Source organism: Ips typographus, linkage group LG5, assembly GCF_016097725.1.
Source record: "Ips typographus isolate SLU linkage group LG5, UJ_Ityp_2.0, whole genome shotgun sequence".
NCBI classification, from domain to species: domain Eukaryota; kingdom Metazoa; phylum Arthropoda; class Insecta; order Coleoptera; family Curculionidae; genus Ips; species Ips typographus.
The window spans coordinates 11,333,531-11,346,352 of NC_138426.1; the positions used below are offsets into that span (position 1 = coordinate 11,333,531).

The 12,822-nt window shown below is 34.7% G+C and overlaps 3 protein-coding genes across 6 annotated transcripts in view; 1 reads left to right on the plus strand and 2 right to left on the minus strand.

The window, feature by feature from the left end:
* Positions 1-12,822, minus strand: part of Mtr3 (exosome complex exonuclease Mtr3) — a 33,520-nt gene that overhangs the window by 6,500 nt on the left and 14,198 nt on the right. The window lies entirely within an intron of this gene.
* Positions 1-12,822, plus strand: part of LOC145729734 (putative Rho GTPase-activating protein CG5521) — a 30,683-nt gene that overhangs the window by 3,789 nt on the left and 14,072 nt on the right. For all 4 annotated transcript variants that reach the window (XM_081980610.1, XM_081980611.1, XM_081980614.1 and 1 more), the window contains 10 exons: positions 1,868-2,220; positions 2,273-2,433; positions 2,490-2,724; positions 2,779-3,096; positions 4,994-5,178; positions 5,237-5,631; positions 6,229-6,509; positions 6,564-6,731; positions 6,784-6,925; positions 10,249-10,400. In XM_081980610.1, the coding sequence (XP_081836736.1) occupies positions 1,868-2,220; positions 2,273-2,433; positions 2,490-2,724; positions 2,779-3,096; positions 4,994-5,178; positions 5,237-5,631; positions 6,229-6,509; positions 6,564-6,731; positions 6,784-6,925; positions 10,249-10,400 (2,390 nt within the window). The remainder of the gene's footprint in view (positions 1-1,867; positions 2,221-2,272; positions 2,434-2,489; positions 2,725-2,778; positions 3,097-4,993; positions 5,179-5,236; positions 5,632-6,228; positions 6,510-6,563; positions 6,732-6,783; positions 6,926-10,248; positions 10,401-12,822) is intronic.
* LOC145729749 (katanin p60 ATPase-containing subunit A-like 2) lies at positions 10,393-12,285 on the minus strand. The gene is made up of 2 exons (XM_081980651.1): positions 11,108-12,285; positions 10,393-11,055 (listed from the first exon to the last, which is right to left on the minus strand). Exons 1-2 carry the CDS (start codon positions 11,800-11,802, stop codon positions 10,440-10,442), a joined length of 1,311 nt encoding a protein of 436 aa, XP_081836777.1. The 5' UTR covers positions 11,803-12,285; the 3' UTR covers positions 10,393-10,439.

Sequence of the window (12,822 nt, forward strand, 5' to 3'; positions counted from 1 at the left end):
ACGTTCAAATGTTGCGGAACGTTAAATTTTAAAGTGTCAAAGTTTAAATTCAATAAGAACTATTTGCACCAACGTATTTAAGCTGACTTAGTTAAGTCTTGTTTTGACTGTGACATTTTGCAATCTGAACTGTCACACGCAAATGGCAACTTAGCTTAAATGAGCTTAAAAATTCGCTGGTGCAATCGGCCATAAAACAGTCAGGTGAACCTGAAGAAACTAAACTTTAAACTGTCAAAGTTCAAATTGTGTTTAAAATTGTTTAAATAAGTCACCAGACATCAAATTAAATCTGTCAAAGTTTAAATTGATACAGAAATCGAGTTTAAAAATGACTAAAACAGTCACATGGCCTTGATAAATACAAATTTAAACTGGAAAATGTTGCGCAACGTTAAATTTAAAGTGTCACAGTTGAAATGTAGTAAAACAGTCATGTGAATCTGAAAAAACTAAATTTTAAACTGTCAAAGTTCAAATTGTGTTTAAAATTCTTTAAAACAGACACCTGGCCGTAAATAAAGCAGTTTTGACTTTGAAAATTGTCTCAGCTGTCAAGTTTTGTCTGTTAAAGTCCAAATTGAAAAAATTTAGTTTAAAAAAGGAGTCAAAATAGTCATGTGACCCTAATGAGTACAGTTTTGAAATTGAAAATGCTCTGGGACATCAAATTAAATCTGTCAAAGTTTAAATTGATACAGAAATCGAGTTTAAAAATGACTAAAACAGTCACATGGTCTTGATAAATACAAATTTAAACTGGAAAATGTTGCGAAACGTTAAATTTAAAGTGTCACAGTTGAAATGTAATAAAACAGTCATGTGAATCTGAAAAAACTAAATTTTAAACTGTCAAAGTTCAAATTGTGTTTAAAATTCTTTAAAACAGTCACCTGACCGTAAATAAAGCAGTTTTGACTTTGAAAATTGTCTCAGCCGTCAAGTTTTGTCTGTTAAAGTCCAAATTGAAAAAATTTAGTTTAAAAAAGGAGTCAAAATAGTCATGTGACCCTAATGAGTACAGTTTTGAAATTGAAAATGCTCTGGGACATCAAATTAAATCTGTCAAAGTTTAAATTGATACAGAAATCGAGTTTAAAAATGACTAAAACAGTCACATGGTCTTGATAAATACAAATTTAAACGGGAAAATGTTGCGAAACGTTAAATTTAAAGTGTCACAGTTGAAATGTAGTAAAACAGTCATGTGAATCTGAAAAAACTAAATTTTAAACTGTCAAAGTTCAAATTGTGTTTAAATATCCTTAAAACAGTCACATGGCCCTGATAAATACCAATTTAATCGTGAAAATGTAGCAAAATATAAAATTTAAAGTGTCAAAGTTGAAATTCAGTAAAACAGTTAGGTGACCCTGGAAAAAGTAAATTTGAAACTGTCAAAGTTCAAACGTCTATAAAATGAAAAAAATTGATGTTTAAAAAATAGTCAAAAACAGTTGTGACCTTAATAAATACAGTTTTAAACTTGAAAATGTTGCGGAACTGCAAGTTTTCCGCCAAAAAAAAAAATACCACTTTTTCTGTTAAACAAAGCTACAAAAAAATTGAGGACTAGTGTCCTTAATTTTAACATTTTTAAAGAGAGTTAAAAAAAAAATTGGAAAGGCCCTATTATGTGTAGTTTAACTCTCAATGTCTAATTTTGTATTCTAAATATTTCTCTATTCGTATTTAGTGTTACAATTTCATATTTGTGGTTAACGACGATTCCTGAATGTCTTCGATTTATGTTCGTTATTTCATAGAATTTCCACATACTCACTTATGTAATTAATTCCCAATCTTCTGTTTAATGATAATTGATAACCTTGAAAATTTTCGTTACTCTAAGAATGATTTATTCCAGCATTATCTGCTCAAACAAATAAAACCGCTACCGACGAAGAACTCGCTCAACAAATCGTCCGTGAAGTCTTGTGCTCCACTCGGGACAACGTCAACTTCATTCACGAAATATTCAGACAAGCCTTTCTTCTTAACTTTAGTCACGTAGTGGCCATACGGAAAATTGTTTTGGTATACAAAGACCTTATTCAAGGTAATGTTACCGAAATGCCTCCGTACGCTTTAGAACCGCCGGACGAAATACCGTCCAAGAACTCGCACGATACGGACGGTTCTAGAGCAAGCAGATTGAGGAATGATTCGTATTTAGGTGCAATTCACAAGGAGAATCTCCTGGTCAGGGCTGGTAGTCAGGTTGTAGTTTTGTTAGTTTCACTAACACTTGGTGATATGGGTTGTCTTGCAGAATCTCTATCAACTTTTTATGACACATGCTGCCAATGTGTTTTTACTTGAAGTAAACCCTCATATTCCTAGATTACTTGAAGAGCAAACCGACGCGTGTAAAAGGATTCTAAACATTTATAGATACATGGTTATGAATGTTCGAATGGACAGTAGTACTTGGTAAAAATAGCTTCTTGATCATAAAGAGTGTGGGTGTAATGTTGTTTTTTTGTTAGGGAGCAGTTGTTGGTGGTTTTACTCCAAATTACTTCTTTAGTTCTCGGTGAAACACCACCAAAAAAGAAATCCCTTACTTTAGGGGGTAAATTAGCCCCAGCTATTTTCCAAACACTTATAGTAACATGGATTAAAGCAAACTTAAACGTGGCCATTTCTAGAGAGTTGTGGGACCGTTTTTTGGACGTTTTAACCTCCCTAACTAACTGGGAGGAGCTTATTAAAGAATGGGCTGTAAGTTGCTACCAACCAGCACTTTTAGTGTTTCTCCATTAAAGGGATTTACAGAAAACTATGGAGACTTTAACTCGAGTACTGGCAAGGCACGTGTACAACCTGGATCTCAATAATTTGCCATTGGACCGGTTAATCGATCAGAAATCAAAGAGGACGAGACGAATAACGACTCGTCCGGAAAATCACATGTCCACAGCGTCGGCAGAGACCCCTAACGAGAACTTGCACCAACCAGTGTCCCGACAAGACTCTTCGTTGCCAGACGGAAATATTTTTTCGTCAAAAAGGCTTAAATCTGGACTGTCCAGGAGTTACAGTGAGACAAATGTTAGCGCCAAAGTACGGAGTTCTGGATCAAAACCTGTTTCGGTAAGTTTTCTGATACATTGTTTGATTTAGGTGTACACAAAAATTAAGTTACCTTAAAAGTGAGTGAGAACGTCCATATTTCAAGTTTAAGAAAAGTTATAATATTGTACAGGGTGTCTAAATAAGTGTTGTTTTTGTTTTTTTGACAAAACGATTACTCACAGAGCTTTTGGAAAAAAAATGTTCGTAAAATGTCATTTACAAATATTCTCTTAAGTTTATTTTATTTGAAGGTTTTGATTGAGGTAAAGAGTAATATTTCTTACAATTTCAAGTAGATTCCAAAAATAAACTGAAAAGTATGGATTTACAACAATTCAAGCAATGAAATTTTGGACGAGTAGTTTTGGCGTTTTAAACTCATGCGAAACCGTCAGAAACCTAAAAAATGTCAGTTTTACAGGCTCTAAGCCAAAAAAAAAAGCCAAACCTGTTGTTAATAATAATAATATTTCTTACAATTTCAAGAAGATTCCAAAAATAAACTGAAAAGTATGGATTTGCAACAATTCAAGCAATGAAATTTTGGACGAGTAGTTTTGGCGTTTTAAACTCATGCGAAACCGTCAGAAACCTAAAAAATGTCAGTTTTACAGGCTCTAAGCCAAAAAAAAAGCCAAACCTGTTGTTAATAATAATAATATTTCTTACAATTTCAAGAAGATTCCAAAAATAAACTGAAAAGTATGGATTTGCAACAATTCAAGCAATGAAATTTTGGACGAGTAGTTTTGGCGTTTTAAACTCATGCGAAACCGTCAGAAACCTAAAAAATGTCAGTTTTACAGGCTCTAAGCCAAAAAAAAAGCCAAACCTGTTGTTAATAATAATAATATTTCTTACAATTTCAAGAAGATTCCAAAAATAAACTGAAAAGTATGGATTTGCAACAATTCAAGCAATGAAATTTTGGACGAGTAGTTTTGGCGTTTTAAACTCATGCGAAACTGTCAGAAACCTAAAAAATGTCAGTTCTACAGGCTCTAAGCCAAAAAAAAAGCCAAACCTGTTGTTAATAATAATAATATTTCTTACAATTTCAAGTAGATTCCAAAAATAAACTGAAAAGTATAGATTTGCAACAATTCAAGCAATGAAATTTTGGACGAGTAGTTTTGGCGTTTTAAACTCATGCGGAACCGTCAGAAACCTAAGAAATGTCAGTTCTACAGGCTCTAAGCCAAAAAAAAAGCCAAACCTGTTGTTAATAATAATAATATTTCTTACAATTTCAAGTAGATTCCAAAAATAAACTGAAAAGTATGGATTTGCAACAATTCAAGCAATGAAATTTTGGACGAGTAGTTTTGGCGTTATAAATTCATGCGAAACCGTCAGAAACCTAAAAAATGTCAGTTCTACAGGCTCTAAGTCAAAAAAAAAGCCAAACCTGTTGTTAATAATAATAATATTTCTTACAATTTCAAGTAGATTCCAAAAATAAACTGAAAAGTATGGATTTACAACAATTCAAGCAATGAAATTTTGGACGAGTAGTTTTGGCGTTATAAATTCATGCGAAACCGTCAGAAACCTAAAAAATGTCAGTTCTACAGGCTCTAAGCCAAAAAAAAGCCAAACCTGTTGAATTCAGTCATTTTGGTAATGTCGAAAGAAGTCATCAGAAAGTCTGATTGGTATCTTGTGACAACTGCTCAATTACGTCACATCTGCTTCGGCGGACAGTGTTAGTAATGAATAATAAAGTTTGTCACTATCTTTGTCTAGCTGATTGATTTCTTATTAATTTTTCTTTTGTGTGTATAAGTCAAAAATTAAAAATGATCAATGGATAGTTTTGTGCAGATATTTAATGATGTTTTGTTTCCTTTTGATCTTTTAAATTTTTTTGAATGAAATTAAATTTTATAACTCTGCCTGGTTTGAATATAAACAGAGTAAACCAAGAAAAACGAAATCGTTGGAGTTGTTACCACCAGCTGATACTGAATCGACGGATAGAACTCGTTCACCGTCTCCAGCGCCCTCAAGTGGCATCGAGAGTAGTTCTATCAAAGATTCTCCAATTCCGCTCGACGTATTGGTTGAAAATCAAGGAAGCGATATTCCGGGAGAAAACAGGTTAATTGAAATTTACTGGCGATGTTTAGAAAATGGCAATGCAAAGTGTTCTTCTTAGGGGTGTGGTTTGTGGCGGTTCGATCAGAGGCTGGCTACCCGACGTGGCCGTAATTTTGTGGAAGCGCATGTTGGGCGCTTTAGGTGACGTCAATCAAATCGTCGATCCCAAATTGCACGCGCAAGTGTTTGAGTACCTAATCAAGCTGACCGACACCTTGATCAAAATCAAAAAGAATCAAGGCGTGTCCCTGGACAACTTGAGTACTCCGCAAGCGTCCGAACTTGTTCCGCCCTTGACTTTAATTCTTCCTTGGTGTTTTGGCGCTTTGTGCCTAACCGACAGTTATGAGTCGGGCAGATTGAACGCGCTCAGACTGTTGATTACCGTAATGTTGAATTGTGACGTCAAGTATCGCACTTGTTTGCCTCAATTTTATTGCTGCATTCATACAGGTAAGTGTGAAATTTATAGAGTAATTTGATGCTATACTATTGTACTTGGCTGTTACGTCATTGTGGATGCCGTCAAATTGAATTTTTGAAAAACTTTTTCGGTACTTTTTGTACACCTTACTTCAGGGTTTCACAAATTATTCATTTTGGAACAAATGTAAGTTGGGTTTTTGCCGTACCTACTAGAGACCCCTGTAGACACATTTTTTGTATAGTGTACCTCGAAAATACAGAATTCTCCAAGATACAGATTTTTCAAAATTTTTATGCAGTTTCCAGAATAGAGTTTTGCAATTAAAGAGCGTTTTTTCAAAATTTAACTAAAACCCAAAATAACTGAATATAAATTATACACTATGGAATTACATATTTTTTTTGGGGGTTAGGTTAGGTTATAATATTTTTATAATTAGATTATAATTAATTTTCGCATTTTTCACGAAGCAGCAAATCACAATAAGAACGACGTTATAATCATTAAAAATATTCCAAAACTCTACAAAATCAGATTTGAGTTTTGAATAAAAACTTTTTTGGAAATTAATTGTAATTTCGTCAGGCTTTTTAAGTATAATCGAATGACACCGATTTTAACAGCATTAACAGGATCAAGCAAATCAACAAAAAGCACTTCAATCAAGTACCTGGGACCTCGTTTTTTGTCGCTTCAACTTCCTGGATCTAGTCTCCTTCTACTCGATATAGTGCATGCGTGTAATGACGTTTTGAACACGTCAGACAAACCGGAAACAACCCCTAGAACGGAAGCCGTCTCGATTTTAGCGAATTTACTCTGTTTGCCCGATGATCTCAGCACGGTTTCCGTTCTACAACCCGAACCGGTTTTAACTGTGTTAAGCAGCTGTCCGGACATAAAAGTATTGACTTACAGACTTCAAATTGTTGGTTTATTTACGACTAAATTGTTTTAGGAGCATGTGGTTAGTATTTTGTTGCGGGCTGGCCGAAGAGAACCGTCGGGGAAAGCCAGATGCGTGGCTCTGTCCGGTTTGGGAATGTTTGTCTATAAGGAGTTAACCAATCATAGTTTTCATCCTAAAATTGTCGAGGCTGTCAATGTACTTTTGTTGGCTTTGAAGGTAGGATTAAATAAGCACTATCTGATTGGAAATTTTAAATATATTTTTTCAGTTCAACAATAAAATGATTGCTCAATTGGCTAGCGACATTCTATTTCTGCTTTGCGATCATGCAGGGCTTTTATGGAGTCGATATCCGCGCTTAGGAAACGCTGTCATCAGTGAACTTTGTGCTGCTCTAATGAGGCATGCAGGTGAGTGATTATTGTCTGTCAATTAAAAAATAATGAAGTGTGAAAGGTTGTCCACCATTTGAGTTAGGATATTTTAATGATTCAACACGTTTGGTGTTAATTTAAGAGACATAAAACCTGAAAACGTCACTACAGTGATAACTGATATACAGTTGTGTTTATAAAAAAGTGGGACAGTCTTTGTACATTGTAAACCTGCCTATGATGCTAGAAATTTCAAACTAAAGTGGTACAAGCGCACTTTTCCATTTTGTAGCTGTGGCATTTGGCGTTTTAAAGCAAAATCTGCTTTAGAAGGATTGGTATTACTGACAATATCTGACCTTTTCCTGATTACTAACCTAACTTTCTGACATTGTCAGCAAGATTTTCAAAGACAAAGTCATAGGTCCATTTACACTAGTTTAAAAAGTGGGTTTTACATTTTGTAGTGTTTTTACAGGTTATTTAATAGGAAATTTAATGAGGATTTGAAAAATGTGCTTAAAGCAGTAATTTTCTTACTCCAAGTCGGTTTTATAGGCAATTTTGTCCCTGACTGTTCTTTCAAACTGTGTTTCTGACAGTTTTAACTTTGACACCGCTTTTCTCCCTGACTGTACCAAATTTTCAAGTTTTTTTTTAGGTTATTGAATAGGAAATTTAATGAGAATTCCAAAAATGTGCTTAAAACTGACATTTTCTTACTCCAAATGGGTTTTACAGGCATTTTTGTCCCTGACTGTTCTTTCAAACTCTGTTTCTGGCAGTTCTAATTCTGACACCGCTTTTCTCCCTGACTGTACCAAATTTTGTAGTGTTTTTCAGGTTATTGAATAGAAAATTTAATGAGAATTCCAAAAATGTGCCTAAAACTGTCATTTCCTTAGTCCAAGTGGGTTTTACAGGCAATTTTGTCCCTGACTGTTCTTTCAAATTGTGTTTCTGGCAGTTCTAATTCTGACACCGCTTTTCTCCCTGACTGTACCAAATTTTGTAGTATTTTTCAGGTTATTGAATAGGAAATTTAATGAGGATTTGAAAAATGTGCTTAAAACAGTAATTTTCTTACTCCAAGTGGGTTTTATAGGCAATTTTGTCCCTGACTGTTCTTTCAAACTGTGTTTCTGGCAGTTCTAATTATGACACCGCTTTTCTCCCTGACTGTACCAAATTTTGTAGTGTTTTTCAGGTGATTGAATAGAAAATTTAATGAGAATTCCAAAAATGTGCCTAAAACTGTCATTTCCTTAGTCCAAGTGAGTTTTACAGACAATTTTGTCCCTGACTGTTCTTTCAAACTATCTTTCTGACAGTTCAAACTTTAACACTACTTTTCTCACTGACTGTACCAAATCTTGTAGTGCTTTTTCAGGTTATTGAATAGGAAATTTAATGAGGATTTGAAAATTGTGCTTAAAACAGTAATTTTCTTACTCCAAGCGGGTTTTATAGGCAATTTTGTCCCTGACTGTTCTTTCAAACTGTATTTCTGGCTGTTCTAATTCTGACACCACTTTTCTCACTGACTGTACCAAATTTTCAAGTTTTTTTTTGAGGTCATTAAATAGGAAATTGAATGAGAATTCCAAAAATGTGCTTAAAACTGTCATTCTCTTACTCCAAGTGGGTTTTACAGGCAATTTTGTCCCTAACTGTTCTTTCAAACTGTGTTTCTGGCAGTTCTAATTCTGACACCGCTTTTCTCCCTGACTGTACCAAGTTTTGTAGTGTTTTTCAGGTTATTGAATAGGAAATTTAATGAGAATTTCAAAAATGTGCTTAAAACTGTCATTTTCTTACTGCAAGTGGGTTTACAGAGAATTTTGTACCTGACTGTTCGTTCAAACTGTGTTTTTGGCAGTTCTAACTTTGACACCACTTTTCTCACTGACTGTACCAAACTTTCAAGTTTTTTTTTTAGGTCATTAAATAGGAAATTGAATGAGAATTCCAAAAATGTGCTTAAAACTGTCATTTTCTTACTGCAAGTGGGTTTACAGAGAATTTTGTACCTGACTGTTCGTTCAAACTGTGTTTTTGGCAGTTCTAACTTTGACACCACTTTTCTCACTGACTGTACCAAACTTTCAAGTTTTTTTTTTAGGTCATTAAATAGGAAATTGAATGAGAATTCCAAAAATGTGCTTAAAACTGTCATTTTCTTACTCCAAGTGGGTTTTACAGGCAATTTTGTCCCTAACTGTTCATTCAAACTGTGTTTCTGGCAGTTCTAATTCTGACACCGCTTTTCTCCCTGACTGTACCAAATTTTGTAGTGTTTTTCAGGTTATTAAATAGAAAATTTAATGAGAATTCCAAAAATGTGCCTAAAACTGTCATTTCCTTAGTCCAAGTGGGTTTTACAGGCAATTTTGTCCCTGACTGTTCTTTCAAACTGTGTTTCTGGCAGTTCTAATTCTGATACCGCTTTTCTCCCTGACTGTACCAAGTTTTGTAGTGTTTTTCAGGTTATTGAATAGGAAACTTAATGAGAATTTCAAAAATGTGCTTAAAACTGTCATTTTCTTACTCCAAGTGGGTTTTACAGGCAATTTTGTCCCTAACTGTTCATTCAAACTGTGTTTCTGGCAGTTCTAAATCTGACACCGCTTTTCTCCCTGACTGTACCAAATTTTGTAGTGTTTTTCAGGTTATTAAATAGAAAATTTAATGAGAATTCCAAAAATGTGCCTAAAACTGTCATTTCCTTAGTCCAAGTGGGTTTTACAGGCAATTTTGTCCCTGACTGTTCTTTCAAACTGTGTTTCTGGCAGTTCTAATTCTGATACCGCTTTTCTCCCTGACTGTACCAAGTTTTGTAGTGTTTTTCAGGTTATTGAATAGGAAATTTAATGAGAATTTCAAAAATGTGCTTAAAACTGTCATTTTCTTACTCCAAGTGGGGTTTACAGGCAATTTTGTCCCTGACTGTTCTAATTCTGACACTGCTTTTCTCACTGACTGTATCAAATTTTGTAGTGTTTTTTCACGTTATTGAATAGGAAATTTAATGAGAACACCAAAAATGTGCTTAAAACTGTAATTTTCTTATCAAGTGGGTTTACAGAGAGTTTTGTACCTGACTGTTTGTTCAAACTTTGACACCACTGACGATTTCTTAAGAAAGTTGTTTAAGTGCATAATACTCGACAAATAAGTTTGCAAATTAATTTCCCCTTGCTAACCCTTTTCCTCTTGAAAACTTTAACTGCGTGGTAATTTCTCATTCTCAGCTCTCAAGGTTCATAAGAATCAAGCAATTCAATTTTTCGAATAAAATTTGCACTAATTTACATAATATCTTCTGCAAACAAAAATATTATTTAAACTATCAATTACAGGAATATCAGCTTCTGAAAACGATCGAGCGTTAAGTAGAGCGCTCCTCCTCTGTTTGGGAGAGTGGTGCATGAGACTAGGACCAGAAAAATTATTAGAACCGAACGAATATGGAGAAAATCGCGGTAGTTGTTTACTACTTCAAGTTTTTATGGTAAGTTTTTATTTATTACAGCATATTTTCAAATTGTATTCAACAAGCTCCGTGCTCATTTTGCCACTGATAGTATTTTTTACATGTTGATTTGTTGGTTGAAGGTCTAATTTTGTGCAGAGCTTTTTTAAGATCGTCCATACTGATTGCACGTGTTACAACATTTTTTCTACCCTTTTCCAGTCCCTTAATTCTCTCTCTAATGACCAACATTGTAACTTCTTTTGCTATGTTTTTAATGTCCGAACCGGAATAGTTGTCAGTTAACTGTCCAAACTCGTCCAGGTCATCTAAAGATAATTTAGTAGCCAGTTTGTTTAATTGTTGCTTCAAAATCCGTTGTCGAGTTTCCTTGGAAGGCATCTCAACTAGTATTCTCTTATCAAATCTTCGCAAAACCGCACCATCCAACTCCCAAGGAGAATTAGTGGATGCAAGTACTAAAACTTGATGATCGTTGGGAATCACGCCATCTAATTGAGTCAAAAGCTCGCTTCTGAACCTTTTGGATGCTTCATGTTGAATTTCCTTATTTGAGGGCAGTAAAGCGTCGACTTCGTCCAGGAAAATGGTGCTTGGAGCTTGAAGTTTGGCAGCTTCAAAAAGGTTTTTAATCATTTTCTCCGACTCTCCACGCCATTTGCTCGTAAAAGCGCTGCAAACCACAACAATAAATACTAACAAACTACTGAATGAAATCGAATCACCTGCAGGTTAAATTAAAAAATGTAGTCTGGGTTTCGTACGCTAAAGCTTTCGCCAATAAAGTTTTGCCTGTCCCGGGAGGACCGTGTAAAAGTATTCCTCTCCATGTTGCCACATCTTTGAACAGGTCGGGGTAGATTATTGGGTAAATGGTAGATTCCTTCAGGACTTCAACAACATTTTCCAATCCCATACATTCGCACCAGGAGGTTTTCGATCCGTTGTCCACTAAGAGTTCCTGAGATTGAGGACAAATTTCTTCTTGAGGTTTTGTTGCGTTTAGAGGGACAATTTCAAACTGAAAGTCTGAATCCTCGTTTTCCATTGTTTCCTCCGGTGGTTTGGATGATACAACCCTTTTGGCACTTTTACTTCTTTGCGCACGAGCTCCTGGAGGTTTCAACTCCTGTTCATCCAGTTTCCTTACAATTTTCGGGTACTTCTGGAATTTAGTGTAGTAGTAGCTTTGGTACTCTTGCAAAATCACGTCCAGTTCCACATTTTCGCACAGTTGGTAGGAACCGTCCAGTTGGGCTTCTTTTATAAGAGTGTCAGCGGTGTTTTCTAACATATTCTCTTTCAAGTATCCTAGTATTAAGTACAGAACGTTACGGCGACGTTCACGAGATTCGTTTTTAATTTTCTCCAAATGGTTTGGGAGACGTCTGTAGCTGTGTTTTGGAGTGCAATTTGCCATTTTACTGGCTGCTGATTGCTTGTCAAAGTATTGATTAAACTTTCAGGTTACCAGGGGTGTCTGTTAATAGGCGGAAGTGAAAAATCAATAAAACTGAACTAGTTTTCTGTAATTTAATGATATTTGATGATAATTACTGCAAAAGTCTTGACAGTTTTTTTTGTCGCCCCTTTAGCACTCTGGCGGCTCACTTTTCACCAATTTAGTTTTGTTTTAGGGCTAAAACTTCTTATTGACAAGTAAGACACAAAATTTAATATTTAATCTAAACACAGCTTTCAGTGTAATAAAAGCGACACCTAGCGGCCAATCTGATCCCTAAACAACCTACCTCAACCTAATTTAACTTAATCCCGTTTGAATAACATTCCATTACCAGGAAATGGGAATTTTCATTAAATATTAATGAATTAAACTAAATCTTTATTATTTCTTCTTAGACTTGTTTCAACAGACTTTACACGTGTTTAGCAACTCTTTTTTGAATTGAAGGAAATCAGATGTAAACCCAGTCAAAACAAATAGTATAAATTGGCTAAAATAGGTTAAGTTTACATTGTTTCCTTTAACATTTGTTTTAACAGACTATACATGTGTTTAGTCACATTTTTAGTTAAATTCAACTAAATCAGGTGTAAACCCTGTCAAAGTAAATGAATTTCCATTAACTCTCAATAGAAATTGTCTGAAATCCCCAGTTACAGACGAGATCATTTGCATTGTTGTCAAAGTTTGGAACTACATGACAACAATAAACAAATTAACAGCTAAAATATGAAAAATCTAAGGGATTTAAGTCAGGTGGACGAGAGGGCCAATCAGGATTATTTTCAAGAGCAGTTTTGACTCATTTGGTTATTGAAAGTCAAAAATTTGATAGTTAAGTCAATTATCAGGTTCACAACCTTGAAGCTTAACTTGCAAGCTTGAAACGAGACTATCAATTCATTTTTCGTGTCTTTCAGACTTATTTCTAATAGTTTCAGGTTGAAAAGTGGCTTGAAAGTTTAAAAACTTTAC

Coding starts and splice junctions, on each gene's coding strand:
- LOC145729749 (XM_081980651.1), bottom strand. CDS start 11,802: ATGGCAAATTGCACTCCAAAACACAGCTACAGACGTCTCCCAAACCAT. Junction 11,056..11,107: donor TTTTTTAATTTAACCTGCAG/GTGATTCGATTT, acceptor TGTGGTTTGCAG/CGCTTTTACGAGCAAATGGC.